This window comes from Bufo bufo, chromosome 4 (assembly GCF_905171765.1).
Source record: "Bufo bufo chromosome 4, aBufBuf1.1, whole genome shotgun sequence".
Lineage (NCBI taxonomy): Eukaryota > Metazoa > Chordata > Amphibia > Anura > Bufonidae > Bufo > Bufo bufo.
Window position 1 is genome coordinate 245,721,781 of NC_053392.1, and position 12,891 is coordinate 245,734,671.

At 39.3% G+C, this 12,891-nt stretch overlaps 1 protein-coding gene across 1 annotated transcript in view; it reads left to right on the forward strand.

Moving 5' to 3' along the window:
• Nucleotides 1-12,891, forward strand: part of ECEL1 (endothelin converting enzyme like 1) — a 158,244-nt gene that overhangs the window by 86,694 nt on the left and 58,659 nt on the right. The window contains exons 7-12 of the mRNA XM_040428434.1: nt 2,272-2,494; nt 5,659-5,757; nt 6,982-7,056; nt 9,330-9,433; nt 11,612-11,670; nt 11,816-11,867. Coding sequence (XP_040284368.1) covers nt 2,272-2,494; nt 5,659-5,757; nt 6,982-7,056; nt 9,330-9,433; nt 11,612-11,670; nt 11,816-11,867 — 612 coding nt within the window. The remainder of the gene's footprint in view (nt 1-2,271; nt 2,495-5,658; nt 5,758-6,981; nt 7,057-9,329; nt 9,434-11,611; nt 11,671-11,815; nt 11,868-12,891) is intronic.

Below are 12,891 nucleotides of genomic sequence, written 5' to 3' on the forward strand. Positions count from 1 at the left end.
TTGTATTTTATGATGTAAAACCAACGAAAAATAATATAATTTGTACCCATATATATAAAGGACAACAAAACGCATATGCACTGAAAAAACCGCATCTGCGTTTTATAAACCATAGAACCGCATTGTTAACACATATGAAAATATTGCATAATAAGTTTGAGAAATGCTAGATAACATGATTCGCTAAAAACTGAGCTGAAAATTGAGATATGCCAGACAATGTGATTGCTAAAGTTGAGACATGTCAGACAATATTATTGTTTTAGAATGATTACAAGTATAACACCTGAACAAATCTCTCCGCATAAAAAGAACAATTATCTGGATTGCTCCATGCCAGAGTTTCTGTATGACCAGATCCAAAACCATATTTTCGTTCCATCTCACCTTAAGGGATGTTGGGTATAAAAGGAGGATTAAACCCCCCTTACAGACCACCACTGAGGAAGGGGCCAGGAAAGGACCCCGAAACGCGCTTGGTTTCTGTACACCTTGGACATCAGCTGATGAACATTTACGAGACCCCAACATCCCGACAATTGGATCTTAACTTTGCCGGAACAGTGATATCTCGCAAATGCGAATGAAGTAAGACGCCTTGATAATTACCAACCAGGTCCAGACTTGCAATATCGGGGAACACTATCAAGAGATCTCTCGTGCTGAGAGCTACATGACCACCTTGAGCAAGCGACTAGACCCAGGTACTGCCTAATCTGATTCAGTGAGCCTCGTGAGACGCCACGGTTATACTCACATCAGACGGCAAATAACAGGTGCATTCTTATCCCTAGACTGTACGTTCACTTGCTTCTATATAAGCGAATTTACTTCTTCGAATACAGGGACACTTATCCGTTTTTATTATCGGACATCATACCTGGCATATTTCTTCACTGGATTGAGTAGTGGTTTATTGAACAATATACCGAATATTTATCGAATATAGTACCACTTCTACATTTGGTTTTTAGATTATATTAGTTGCCCTTTTTAGCTTTTTAGTATTGTCTATGATATATCACTGTAATACTATAGATGTAATTATCACATTTTCATTCGTTATCTGGGTACTACATCATTATATATTGTCATTATATTTTAGATTTTATTGCAATATAAGTTTAGGGCTATCTATTAACATTCTATTAATAAATTATTGTTATATTATATACATCTGCTCTTGGTCTTCACTTGGTCTAGCTGGCGAGTGCTCAGTCTTTCCATACATATATACTATAACCCTTTCATGACTGGGTGTGTCATACCAGACTTAGCAGCACCCATTTCCATAGCCGCTTACAGAGTGAGCCACCATATTTTGATTATACTTGTTCTTTTCTGTCAGGTGAATGCCTAATTTTTGGGGCCTGTACTCCACTGGCCTATAGTGAGATTGTTATTCAGTGACCGCCTAATGTACCTTCAACCACATAATCACTTGTTCTTTTCTGTCAGGTGAATGCCTAATTTTTCGGGACTGTAAAATTGGGGACAGTAAAATTGTTATCCAGTGACCATCTAATATACCTCCAGCCACATAATCACTTGTTCTTTTCTGTCAGGTGAATGGCAAATTTTTGTGGCCTGTACTGGCCTACAGTAAAATTGTTATTCAGTGACCGCCTAATGTACCTCCAGCCACATAATCACTTGTTCTTTTCTGTCAGGTGAATGCCTAATTTTTGAGACCTGGCCTAAAATAAAAATTTTCTAGGCTCCAGCAGGGCACATTTTTGAGAGTTTCCCTTTAAGACGTATATTTTTTCTGGGAATTTTTTCCATTGATCCCCCTCTGGTATGTCACTGTCCATGTTGTGGGACTATTTGTGCACTTCTAGTATTTGGTGACTGCAAATATGACCTGAAGGTTTTTCAGGTTCGCCTGCCATTAAAGTCAATGGGGTCCGCCGCGAACACACGGTTCGCAAATCGTCCCGGCCGATGTTCGTCCATAACTATTAAAGATGTTCTGAACAATTTGTGGATTAAATCTGCCAAATGCCAAGGGGCCCCACAAAATGAGTCTTAATTTCAATGAGCATTTGTTCAAAATCTGCAGTCACATGATGGTAGTATTATTCTCCAGACATTTGTGACAAATTTTATCTTCAGTTATATTTTTAACTTTGACATCAATAAGGTACCAACTAATGTGTTTGATCACAAACTACACAACATGGTATAAAGATTTTACTAAATGTGTGCTCTGTCTTATGGTGCAAACAAAAGCCAATTGGTTCTTCTTTCATTGGTTCATGTTTCCTGTAGTGTCCTGCACAACTACATGCTATGGCGACTTGTAGTAGTACTGAGTGAGCATCTATCAGCTCCCTTTCGAGATGCGCTTCATGAATTGTCTAAAGAGATGGAGGGTTCCGAGAAACAGCCGGAGCTGGGAAAAGTCTGTCTTACACAGGCCAATAAACATTTTGGAATGGCACTGGGAGCCTTGTTTGTAGAAGAATATTTCTCATCAACCAGCAAAGGCAAGGTAACAAAAAGATGATGTCCTAGAATTTCACAAATTAGAACAAAGGAAGATTAAAACAAAGTGTGTGCACAAAATGTTTCTTTGTGGTTAGCTAATTATCAGATGCAGCATGCATTTTATTAATAAGCACATCCGAACTGAGAACTGGGGTACAGAACCAATGGAGCCTATGGAGAACTGACATTTATTTCATAAGAATGGCAGATTGATGTTTGGATCCAAGAGAAATAGTTAATGGATAGGGTTCAAAACAGTGGCCATTTGATACTTATACTAAGGGTAGGCCACAAGGTCAGGTTTCTGCATACAGTTTTGGAAGCCAAAATCAGAAGTGGATCATAAGAGGAGAGAAAATATAAAGTGTATACTTTATATGATGTCTCTTCTCTTTTGAATTCACTCCTGGTTTGGGCTTCCAAAACTGCATGCAGAGACCTGACAGGGTGACCGTACCCTAATAGGGAACTTGAGCCATGTTTATTATGTATGGAATGTGAAGAAATGGAGCGGTTGTTAGAGACAACCTTTTGACAACCTCACCCCCATTTGATTTGTATATGACTAAATACACAGTGGTCTCCAAATAAAGAGATCTGCTTCTAAGTTAAAGCCTAGTTTGAGTGGTAAAACATGTGACTTATGTAACAGATATAACATAGCATGTAACATGATTGCAGCCATTCTGTGTGATGCTTCGTCTGCTACAAATTATGTCTTCATCTTTCAATCAAATGAAATCACTTCCATCCTCAGTAACCACCAAGTCAAATCTACTAATAGACATCAGTGTAGTGGTCATAGACAGTAATACAAATAGGCACCTGGGAGAGAACTGGGAGCAGAGCCTCCACCTATGACGCCAAATGCAGAATATATATATATATATATATATATATATATACAGTCGGGTCCTTAAATATTGGGACACCGACACAATTCTAACATTTTTGGCTCTATACAACACCACAATGTATTTAAAATGAAACAAACAAGATGTGCTTTAACTGCAGACTGTCAGCTTTAATTTGAAGGTATTTACATCCAAATCAGGTGAACGGTGTAGGAATTACAACATTTTGCATATGTGCCTCCCACTTGTTAAGGGACCAAAAGTAATGGAACAATTGGCTTCTCAGCTGTTCCATGGCCAGGTGTGTGTTATTCCCTTATTATCCCAATTACAATGAGCAGATAAAATGTCCAGAGTTCATTTCAAGTGTGCTATTTGCATTTGGAATCTGTTGCAGGCAACTCTCAAGATGAGATCCAAAGAGCTGTCACTATCAGTGAAGCAAGCCATCATTAGGCTGAAAAAAACAAAACAAACCCATCAGAGAGATAGCAAAAACATTAGGCTTGGCCAAAACAACTGTTTGGAACATTCTTAAAAAGAAGAAATGGACCGGTGAGCTCAGCAACACCAAAAGACCCGGAAGACCACAGAAAACAACTGTGGTGGATGACCGAAGAATTCTTTCCCTGGTGAAGAAAACACCCTTCACAACAGTTGGCCAGATCAATAACACTCTCCAGGAGGTAGGTGTATGTGTGTCAAATTCAATATCAAGAGAAGACTTCACCAGAGTGAATACAGAGGGTTAACCACAAGATGTAAACCATTGGTGAGCCTCAAAAACAGGAAGGCCAGATTAGAGTTTGCCAAACGACATCTAAAAAAGCCTTCACAGTTCTGGAACAACATCCTATGGACAGATGAGACCAAGATCAACTTGTACCAGAGTGATGGGAAGAGAAGAGTATGGAGGAGGAAAGGAACTGCTCATGATCCTAAGCATACACTTCTCATCAGTGAAGCATGGTGGTGGTAGTGTCATGGCGTGGGCATGTATGGCTGCCAATGGAACTGGTTCTCTTGTATTTATTGATGATGTGACTGCTGACTAAAGCAGCAGGATGAATTCTGAAGTGTTTCGGGCAATATTATCAGCTCATATTCAGCCAAATGCTTCAGAACTCATTGGATGGTGCTTCACAGTGCAGATGGACAATGACCCAAAGCATACTGCAACAGCAACCAAAGAGTTTTTTAAGGGAAAGAAGTGGAATCTTATGCAATGGCAAAGTCAATCACCTGACCTGAATCAGATTGAGCATGCATTTCACTTGCTGAAGACAAAACTGAAGGGAAAATGCCCCAAGAACAAGCAGGAACTGAAGACACTTGCAGTAGAGGCCTGGCAGAGCATCACGAGGGATGAAACCCAGCGTCTGGTGATGTCTATGCGTTCCAGACTTCAGGCTGTAAATTGACTGCAAAGGATTTGCAACCAAGTATTAAAAAGTGAAAGTTTGATTTATGATTATTATTATTATTATGTCCCATTACTTTTGGTCCCTTAACAAGTGGGAGGCACATATGCAAAATGTTGTCATTCCTACACCGTTCACCTGATTTGGATGTAAATACCTTCAAATTAAAGCTGAAGTCTGCAGTTAAAGCACATCTTGTTAGTTTCATTTCAAATCCACTGTGGTGGTGTATAGAGCCAAAAATGTTAGAATTGTGTCGATGTCCCAATATTTATGGACCTGACTGTATATATATATTGTGGGGATTCGCTCTGGTAGTTAGGACTAGCGGATGCAGTATAGAGGAAAAGTACACAGTTCAAACAGCGGTTTTTATTCACACATTGGTGTATAACAAAATGCAGATAAGGTGTATCACAAAACGCAGGCGGCTTGGTGTTTGTTCACACACAAGGAAAGTCCATAAACAATAAAAGTCACCTTTTCTCCTTGGTGTTAATTCACACCCAGGACTTTGACTACTCCCAGTAAGAGCCGTCCCGTATCAGCTATGACAGCCATGCTAAATCTCAAGGTGTCATTAAGCAATAGCTGCTGCTGACACATAAAATACCAGATCTTACTTCACCGAGGCCAGGAACCTCGGTGACACATACCTTCCATCCACGATGATTCCAGGTACCTTCTTACAATAAATATATATATATATATATATATATATAGAAGGTGTCTCCCAGTCCTAGGCTAAGTTCTACTGATCAACAGTAGAAAATATGGAACAATAATCCTCTATTTCCTGCCTTTAATTTTCGCCTTATAATGTTCCACCATTTCAAACTTGCAGTTTAAGCTTTTCTACAGCTTTTTAAGTAGCTTTTAATTTGTCTGTGCAGGTACAACAACTTGTTGAAGACATTAAATATATACTAGACAACCGACTGGATGAGTTAGATTGGATGGACAAGGAGACCAAAGAAGCTGCAAGGACCAAAGTAACTTGAAAAAAAAAAACATATGCAGTATTATATAGTATTGGGATATGCACAAATCTGTCTTCTATACCTAGGCCACTGTCACACGGCAGTATTATGGTCAGTATTTTATTTTAATATATGTTAGGCTACTTTCACACTTGCGGCAGCAGGGTCCAGCAGGCTGTTCCGGCGGGGGAAGAGCCTGCTGGATCCGTGCCAATGCTAGCCCACCATGCCGAAGAAAGTCCGCTCCGGCCCTATTCACTATAATGGGGACAGTCTGGAGTTCCAGCCGCAGCACGGCAAACAAGCCGAGAGGCGGTCGGACAAAAAAATTAAGCGTTCCACTGCCGGACCCTGCTGCCGCGAGTGTGAAAATAGCCTAATCCAAAATCAGGATTACAACATAGAGAAAAGTTGTCATGGAAAGATTTCTACCTCTCTCAAGAGGTAGCTTAAGAGCCACTACAAATATGGAGGAAAACATACTGTCTAAAATAATGGTATGTGAAGGAAGTGGCATTAGAGTATATTGAGATGTTGCAGTTGAGATGTGTAGTCCATTTTTTCCACAGACCCATTCATTTGAATGAATGAATCTTGCAAGAAAAAGCAGACAAAGATAGAATATGCTGCAATTTTTTTGACATGGAATCAGTGGCGTACATAGAGAAGTAAGGGCCCCATAGCAAGGATCAAACTGTCCCCCACACTGGACAGAAGGGTTTCTGCCTAAACCTTTTTAATGACCCTTGGGCCATTTTTTCCACTGCCTCATTTGCTAAAAGTTGTTCCTTTAAAGCAGGCATGCTCAACCTGCGACTCTCCATCTGTTGCTAAACTAAAACTCCCATCATTCCCTGACAGCCTACAGCTATCATCCTACAGAAGGGCATTGTGGGAGTTTTAGATTTACAACAGCTGGAGGGCCGCGGGTTGAGCATCCCTGCTTGGAGGGTAGAGTCCTTACTAAGTTTTCACCTCCAGTAGAAGAGAAGATAATCCCAACTAAGACTAGGCCCCCTCTTGCCCTGGGACCTATAGCAGTCGCATGGTCTGCCACTATGGTAGTTACACCCCTGCATGGAATGATGGTCTGTGCGGGAAATTGCTGATGTGAAGATATCCATTCAGTTGAATAGGCTGGTATTCAGTCTGGGTGCCGTCTATACCAAGCTTGGACAAGCTTGGGTTTTGCTACAATGTATTATTGTAGGTAACAGCAATAATTTTATCTTTCAGCTGAAGCAGATGATGGTGATGATTGGATATCCTGATTCCCTGCTCAAACCAGAAGTAATAGACAAAGAATATGAAGTAAGTCTCACTCTCTAATTCACAGGACTTCCATGGCACCACTTAAGCCGTTTTCACAGCCACATGTGGTCTGTGAAACACACTCCATTTTTTAACTGTTTTTGTAGTATTTGTAGGTGAACACACTAATAACATAGATACACACGTCGACAAAATTGTTGGTACCCTTCCGTTAAAGAAAGAAAAACCCACAATGGTCACTGAAATAACCTGAAACTGTCAAAAGTAATAATAAATGAAAACTTACTGAAAATCAGCTAATGAAAATTACTTTTGAATTGTGGTTCAACAGAATAATTCATAAAACAAACTAATGAAAGTGGACAAAAATAATGGAACCCTTAACTTAATAATTTACACAATCTTTTGAGACAAATACTCCAATCAAGTGATTGCTGTAACTGTCAAAGAGACTTCTGCACTTGTCCACAGATATTTTGGCCCAATCCTCGTGAGCAAACTGCTTCAGCTGTCTCAGGTTTGAAGGGTGCCTTCTCCAGACTGCATGTTTCAGCTCCTTCCATGGATGTTCAATAGGATTTAGATCAGGGCTCATAGAAGGCCACTTCAGAATAGTCCAATGCTTTGCTCTTAACCATTCTTGGATGTTTTTACCTGTGTGTCTTGGGTCATTTTCCTGTTGGAGGACGCATGACCTTCGACCGAGACCAAGCTTTCTGACACTGGGCAGCACATTTCACTCCAGAATGCCTTAATAGCCTTGAGATTTCATTGTACCATGCACAGATTCAAGATGCAAAACATAACCGAACCTCATCCATGTTTCACAGTAAGGCCTCATGCACACGGCCGTTGCTGTATTGCGGCCCGCATACAGCAGGTCCGCAATACATGGGCACCGGCCATGTGCACCACGCATCACTGATGCGGACCCATTCGGGAGATTTTGTGCGGAACGGAAGCACGGATCGGAAGCCCACAGAAGCACTACGGAGTGCTTCCGTGGTGTTTCTGTCCATGCCTCCGCACTGCAAAAAAATAGAACATGTTCTATTTCTTTTACGGTGCGGACGGATCAGGGACCCTTTCAAGTTGAATGGGTCTCTATCTGTCTCAGATGCCGCACGAATGTTGCCCATCCGCAAATTCTGGTCCCTAATGCACGGAACGGCCGCACAACGGCCTTGTGCATGAGGCCTAAGTACAATGTTCTTTTGATAGATGTCACTTGCTAAAAAGCTCCAGTTTTGTCTCATCTCTCCAATGGTCATTCACTCAGAAGCGTTGTGGCTTGTCAATATGCATTTTGTCATCAATTTTTCTCTTGTCGCTATGTCTAGTGAGGTTGGCTGTAGTCCTGTAGACCTTAAACGTCAGAATAATACAGTATGTGCAACTGTAGTGACAAAAACATCAAGCTCTTTAGAGATAGTCCTATAACCTTTACCTTTAACACGTTTTCTTAGCTTTCTTTGGTTCATGTTCAGTATGGTACCCACCATGATACCAAACAGCACAGTGACTACTTTTCACCCTTTCAATAGTCATATGGACTGATTACAAAGTTGAAAGACACATGTGATGCTAACAGGACACACCTTAGTTTAACATGTCCCTGTGGTCAAATTATTTTCAATCTTTTCTAGCGGTACCATTATTTTTGTCCAGGCTGGTTTCATTCATTTGTTGTTTTGTTTTTAATTATTCTGTTGAACCACAATTTAAAAGCAATGAACGATTTTCATAAGCTGATTTTCAGTAATTTTTTTATTTATTACTTTTGTCAGTTCCAGGTTATTTCACTGATCATTGTGGGTTTTTCTTTCTTTAACAGAAGGGTACCAACAATTTTGTCCACATGTGTATATTGGATCTACACAAGAGTTAATGAGTTTTCTACTTATCATGAATTATGAATGTTTGATGAACAGGATATCAAAATTACCTGATGACTCACTGGATAAAAGACTAGTGAGCAATCTAGCCTTGGATTTGTCATTAAAAAGTTACATTAAATCTATGCTGTGATTTCTCTCATTAATAAAAACAGGTACCACCAAGGACATATACTTTATTTCCCACCTACATGAAGACAAATGCTTCATATCTTTCATTTCTCCTGCAGAATGTGTAATATCCTACTAACCATGTCTCATATATACTTTATCTTCTATATCTGTTCTTCTCATTCCTGTCTAGTTTGTTCAGCTGCATACACTATCTGTTGTTTCTTCTCTTTCAGCCTATGGCTTGTTCTGCCCTTATTTTAATTTCCATATCTCTAATTTTCTGTCTTTTCTCCCACCTCTTAGTTTGAGGTTCATGAGAAGACCTATTTCAAGAACATTCTAAACAGTGTTAGGTTCAGCATCAAACAGTCAGTAAAGAGGATCCGTCAGGAAGTGGACAAGTCGGCGTGCGTATAACCTTTGTTATTTCATAGAAAAGTCACTTTGACATGGTTAATGCATTTGCCAATGAAGAAGTACAAAGGCAGCTAATTTCAAAGAAAAATCACATGCATTTCTTCTCATAGGTCCAAATGATCTACAACTGAAAATTATTTTCATGCAAAAATATTTTTGTGAGACTGTCAAAAGATTTTGGCTATTGAAAAAAATATGTATTTATCAGGGCAATTACTGTGTATTGATCTAGTAGACTGGGGAGTTAAATTAGGCTGATGGGAAAGTTGATACATTTATATTCAATGGTCCCTCAAGTTACAATATTAATTGCTTCCATGACGACCATTATAAATTGAATCCATTGTAACTTGATTCCAGAATTTAATGGAAAAATAGTAATTGGTTCCATCCCCGAATAAAAGGAAAAAAAAAATGAAAGAAAAATTTGCAGATCACCATGACAGATAAAATAAGTCCTTACATACACTGTACATCAATCCAGAATAACTACTGGAAGCCGTAAATCACTTTCTATGATGAGGACAGGAATTTTTTTAGGGTCCTGTATAATACACGGTGCACCAGAAAAATAAAATAACATGGAACCATCCTGACATCTAAAGGAGCAGCTCATCCTGGCACAGACAAAGGGCAGAGCAGAACATGTAAAGAGGAGCTACTAGACAACCGATACAGGTGTTTTACCAGAGAAATTGCCATGTTTATTGGCTGGATCGAAGTCTGAGGCATCGTTTGTTGAGTCAAGTTTCATAAAATGGCCCAGGGAAAAAGTTTAAAATATTGTATCCTGAGGTCACTGTACCTTGAGGAACCACTGTATATGTAATTCACACTTAATCAACCCAAAAGATCACTTTAGGTTTTTATAATGTAGCTGTCAAAGGTGATCACTGCAGCACCAGCTTCTGAAGTCCTTGCAGCACCAGCTTCTGAAGTCCTTATCAATCAGCAGCTATTGATCAAGAAAGTGTTAGAGTGTATTTAGCAAAATAATTCTGCTGTTGTGGCCTCTACAGGATAGATGTCTTGTTACATGAGTGAGCTGCTCACTGTAGTAGCTGAATCTGGCTACTACATGGGGTCCAAAGCAAGCAAATCCCCTCTACAACATAGTATGGTTAAAAAAGACACAAGTCCACCCGGTTCAACCAAAGAATGGTTGGGAATGTGAATTTAGGAAATTAGAGTGAGAACCAGAATTCTCCACATGTGCATAAGTATGTTATTTAATATTAAGAGTTCATCTAAGTCTTTTCTAAAATAGTCAACTTCCTGCTGTGACCACCTCCTGAGGTAGACTATTCCACAGATTCACAGTTCTTGAAGAAGTCGTGTTGCCTCTGGAGACTGAACTTTTTCTTCTCCTGACAGAGGCAGTGCCCCCTGTCCTTTGAGGAGTTTTATATGGAGCAGCTTTTCACCATGTTTTTTGTATGGGCCTTTTATATATTTACATACTGTAGTTTAGTTATGTACCCTCTTGGATACTCCTTCTGAAGACTAAATAAATCAAATTATTTCAATCTTTCACTAAGACCCTCTATGCCTTTATCAGTTTAGTTGCTTTTCTTTATACTGTTTCCAGCTAAAACATAATACTGGAAGAGGTTATTTTTTTGTAACAGCCCCTTTAAACCTTTAACCAATAGAGTTTCTTTTTGACAGACCTATTCCAGTCTACTGGGGCTGGGTTTTCATCTCATAAAACCAAGTCATTGGCATATTTAGAAAAAACAAACAAGGCAGACTGAAACCAGTGGCTGACAAATCCATTGTTCTACACACTATTGTTCACTAAAAGTTGTACTTCTATATTTTTTTATTTGTGAATTCAACTTTTTTATTTTTTTATTTGCGAATTCTCAGTTTATAAAATAATTTAATTACTTACAAGAAGAAAACTTCCCCAAAATATCCATAACATATTGAAGATTTGTGCAGTTTTATTATAGCATATTATGATTTTTCCAAAGCCAAAGCAACTAACTCCATAGCAAAACCTTGTGTACACAGTCTTATGCTTGGCTAACAAATGAATACACAAACTAGCTAACAAATTGATTACGTTTCTGTGCAATTCTCCTTATAATGAATCATTTAAGTTCTAGGCACCAACTATATCAAATTAATTAGGTATATTAATTTAAACCTATTTTTCTTAACAGGTGGCTGCTCCCTCCACAGGCCCTTAATGCCTACTATCTCCCTAACAAGAACCAAATGGGTGAGTAGTGAAGGGTGCAATCTGCTGTTTTATATTGGGATTTTCATAAAAAGTACTATACTGTGCAGTTTGTGTCTACAGTACATATTCATTTAACTACATTTAGCATTGTGGGTATAAATGATCCCATCTTTGTTATTCACAGTGTTTCCTGCTGGTATCCTGCAACCTACACTCTATGATCCAGATTTTCCCCAGTAAGTTTTAGATAAATCAGTTGAATGTCCATGATATTTGTGTTGCATTATAAAAAGCAATAGCCTACACAATTATAAATGTTAAAGTGGATCTTACCTTTCAAACACCCTTTTCCATATCCCCACTTATGGCTGTAATATTGGGTTCCCTTATCGAGACTCTGTTTTTTAGCTACAACGAAGAAAAGTGACTCCTGCTCTGTCAGGCATGTACAGTACAGGCCAAAAGTTTGGACACACCTTCTCATTCAAAGAGTTTTCTTTATTTTCATGACTATGAAAATTGTAGATTCACACTGAAGGCATCAAAACTATGAATTAACACATGTGGAATTATATACATAACAAACAAGTGTGAAACAACTGAAAATATGTCATATTCTAGGTTCTTCAAAGTAGCCACCTTTTGCTTTGATTACTGCTTTGCACATTCTTGGCATTCTCTTGATGAGCTTCAAGAGGTAGTCCCCTGAAATGGTTTTCACTTCACAGGTGTGCCCTGTCAGGTTTAATAAGTGGGATTCCTTGCCTTATAAATGGGGTTGGGACCATCAGTTGCGTTGAGGAGAAGTCAGGTGGATACACAGCTGATAGTCCTACTGAATAGACTGTTAGAATTTGTATTATGGCAAGAAAAAAGCAGCTAAGTAAAGAAAAACGAGTGGCCATCATTACTTTAAGAAATGAAGGTCAGTCAGTCAGCCGAAAAATTGGGAAAACTTTGAAAGTAAGGGCTATTTGACCATGAAGGAAAGTGGTGGTGTGCTGCGCCAGATGACCTGGCCTCCACAGTCACCGGACCTGAACCCAATCGAGATGGTTTGGGGTGAGCTGGACCGCAGAGTGAAGGCAAAAGGGCCAACAAGTGCTAAGCATCTCTGGGAACTCCTTCAAGACTGTTGGAAGACCATTTCAGGGGACTAGCTATTGTAGCTCATCAAGAGAATGGCAAGAGTGTGCAAAGCTTAATCAAAGCAAAAGGTGGCTACTTTGAAGAACCTAGAATATGACATATTTTCAGTTG